Genomic DNA, 2,491 nt, shown 5'->3' on the forward strand with positions numbered 1-2,491 from the left:
GCGCCCGGCCCTTTTTTATAAGTCTTAAAGTAAATACACAAAAATTCCTCTGAATTGCACTTAAAACTTTGTTTCTTTGCCATCTATTTATATTGAGCTATTCTATACATTTAAAAAAAAAATCAGTGGTACGAAAACAAAGGAAATGGAAATTCTGGGCCCTGCATTTAAATCCTGGGAAGTATTGGACACTTAGTACCCACCTTCCAGAATGTTAAAAGAATTAACACATAATGTGAATGTCCCAGCACAGTGCCCTGTGACATACTCCTGAGCACATAGTACATGCTCCATAAATATCGCATTAATGCAGGTGCACATGTTTTTCTTTTCTTTCCTTTTTTGTTTTTCGAGATGGAGTCTTACTCTGTTTCGCAGGCCAGACTGCAGTGGCATGATCTCGGCTCACTGCAACCTCTACCTCCTGAGTTAAAGCAATTCTTCTGCCTCAGCCTCCTGTGTAGCTAAGATTACAGGCGCATGCCACCACGTCTGGCTATTTTTTATATTTTTAGTAAGGACGGGGTTTCACCATATTGGCCAGGTTGGTCTCGAACTCCTGACCTCGTGATTCCCCCTCCTCGGCCTCCCATAGTGCCGGGATTACTGCGTGAGTCACCACTCCCGGCCCACATGTTTTTCCAATGCAGACTTAGACACTGACACCATCTCCAGCCTTTGTAACCTTTAAAGGGCCTGCAGAGAATGCTATGCTTCAGGATGATGACTGGTGGTCTTGTTTTTATGTTAAAAGTATTTGTGTTGGTGTCAGGGACTCTGTGTGCTGTGCCTGCTTTCTCTACCCGAGTGGTGCTATAATGGATCCAGGTGGAGGAACATCAGCATTAACAGGAGACTTGATAAGAGTCGGTAATTCATGGACTGTTTTCAAAGCTGCAAAATTTTGGTACAGTGAGGCCTAGAACATTAAATAATTTATATGCACATTGAAGCTTGAGAGACAGTGCTTAGCGAAGTGACTCTCAGCCCAGTTTTCCCCTAGGGTCACAATTTGAAGTTAAATCATCACGTGTGCCCTCCCATCACATCTTGTCTATTGTTCTGGGTGGAAACGTTTCTGTTTTTTAAATTAAGTTACTCACATTTTATAGCAAGGCCAAGGTCAAGCATGAGGACTTCCAGATACTTTGATGAGAGGTGAGTTCAACCTGTTTTCTAGGAGGTCACAGGGCCTACTCTGCTTGGTTTTGGTAGGGGTAGGTCAATGTAGCCCATTATTTTTATTGCAGCAACAGAAACTGTTGGAATGCCTTCCTTTTTCCTCAGAGCTATAGAATACTTTAGAGAATATTACTGTGTTGAAAGTTATTTTTTCAGATAATCACAGTCAAATGTCAGAACTAGTTCTCTTAACACATTTCACCTGTAGTCAAATTAAGAACTCTGTCACTTGATATGTATGTATTTTCAGGAACCCTTAACATTCAGGGATGTGGCCATAGAATTCTCTCCAGAAGAGTGGAAATGCCTGGACCGTGCCCAGCAGAATTTATATAGAGATGTGATGTTGGAGAACTACAGAAACCTGGTCTCCCTGGGTGAGGATAATTTTAATACATAATTCCTAATACTCCCTCAGAGTTTTATTTTCTATTTTTGTAGAATGTCTTTTGAGATATATCTGTATCTATATAAAAATGTGTGTCTCTCACACGCATATATAAGTTATATATGTATATAGTAAATTCTTAACATTGGTGATAGAGTCTCAGAAACTGTAAGTGAAGCAACATATCATTTAAGAAAATGAATTTTAGGGCTGGGCACGGTGGCTCATGCCTGTAATCCCAGCACTTTGGGAGGCTGAGGTGGGCAGATCATGAGGTCAGGAGTTTGAGACCAGCCTGGCCAACATGACAAAACCCCATCTCTACTAAAAATACAAAAAACTAGTTGGATGTGGTGGCAGGTGCCTGTAATCCAGCTACTCGGGAGGCTTAAGGGAGAATCACTTGAACCTGGGAGGTGGAGGGTGCAGTGAGCCGAGATTGCACCATTGAACTTCTGTCTGGGCGATAAGAGCAAAACTCAGTCTCAAAAAAACCAAAAAACAACAACAACAAAAAAGAAAACTAATTTTAGCAAAGTTTAATTGATACAAACAAGACTTATGTTTGGTATATAGCAACATTGCTTCATTTAAAGTTGCGGTTTTCAAGAACCTGTTTTGAACATTAAGTGAGGACTTACGTATAGCTGTGTTTGTGTGACATGGAGTTTTCTGATAAATAAAAATTGTTTAAGTATCTTTAATGTGTACAATGTAATGATTTGATATGTATATATTTTGTGATATATTCCTATTTTATTGCAAAAATATAGTCAAGTTGATCAACACATCTATTACGTCAGATAATGATTTTTTTTGATAATAAGAACACTTAAGGCCTAGTGTCGTAGCAAATTGTAAGCATACATTACGGTATTACTGATTATAAACAGAATACTATTATGCTAATCTAATGCTAAT

The 2,491-nt window shown here is 39.2% G+C and overlaps 1 protein-coding gene across 1 annotated transcript in view; it reads left to right on the forward strand.

Annotated features, from left to right (window-relative positions):
• Window positions 1–2,491, forward strand: part of LOC105508060 (zinc finger protein 721-like) — a 65,173-nt gene that overhangs the window by 6,599 nt on the left and 56,083 nt on the right. The window contains exon 2 of the mRNA XM_011936830.1: window positions 1,433–1,559. Within this exon, the coding sequence (XP_011792220.1) occupies window positions 1,433–1,559 (127 nt within the window). The remainder of the gene's footprint in view (window positions 1–1,432; window positions 1,560–2,491) is intronic.

This window comes from Colobus angolensis, unplaced genomic scaffold (genome assembly GCF_000951035.1).
Source record: "Colobus angolensis palliatus isolate OR3802 unplaced genomic scaffold, Cang.pa_1.0 Scaffold157, whole genome shotgun sequence".
NCBI classification, from domain to species: Eukaryota; Metazoa; Chordata; class Mammalia; order Primates; family Cercopithecidae; genus Colobus; species Colobus angolensis.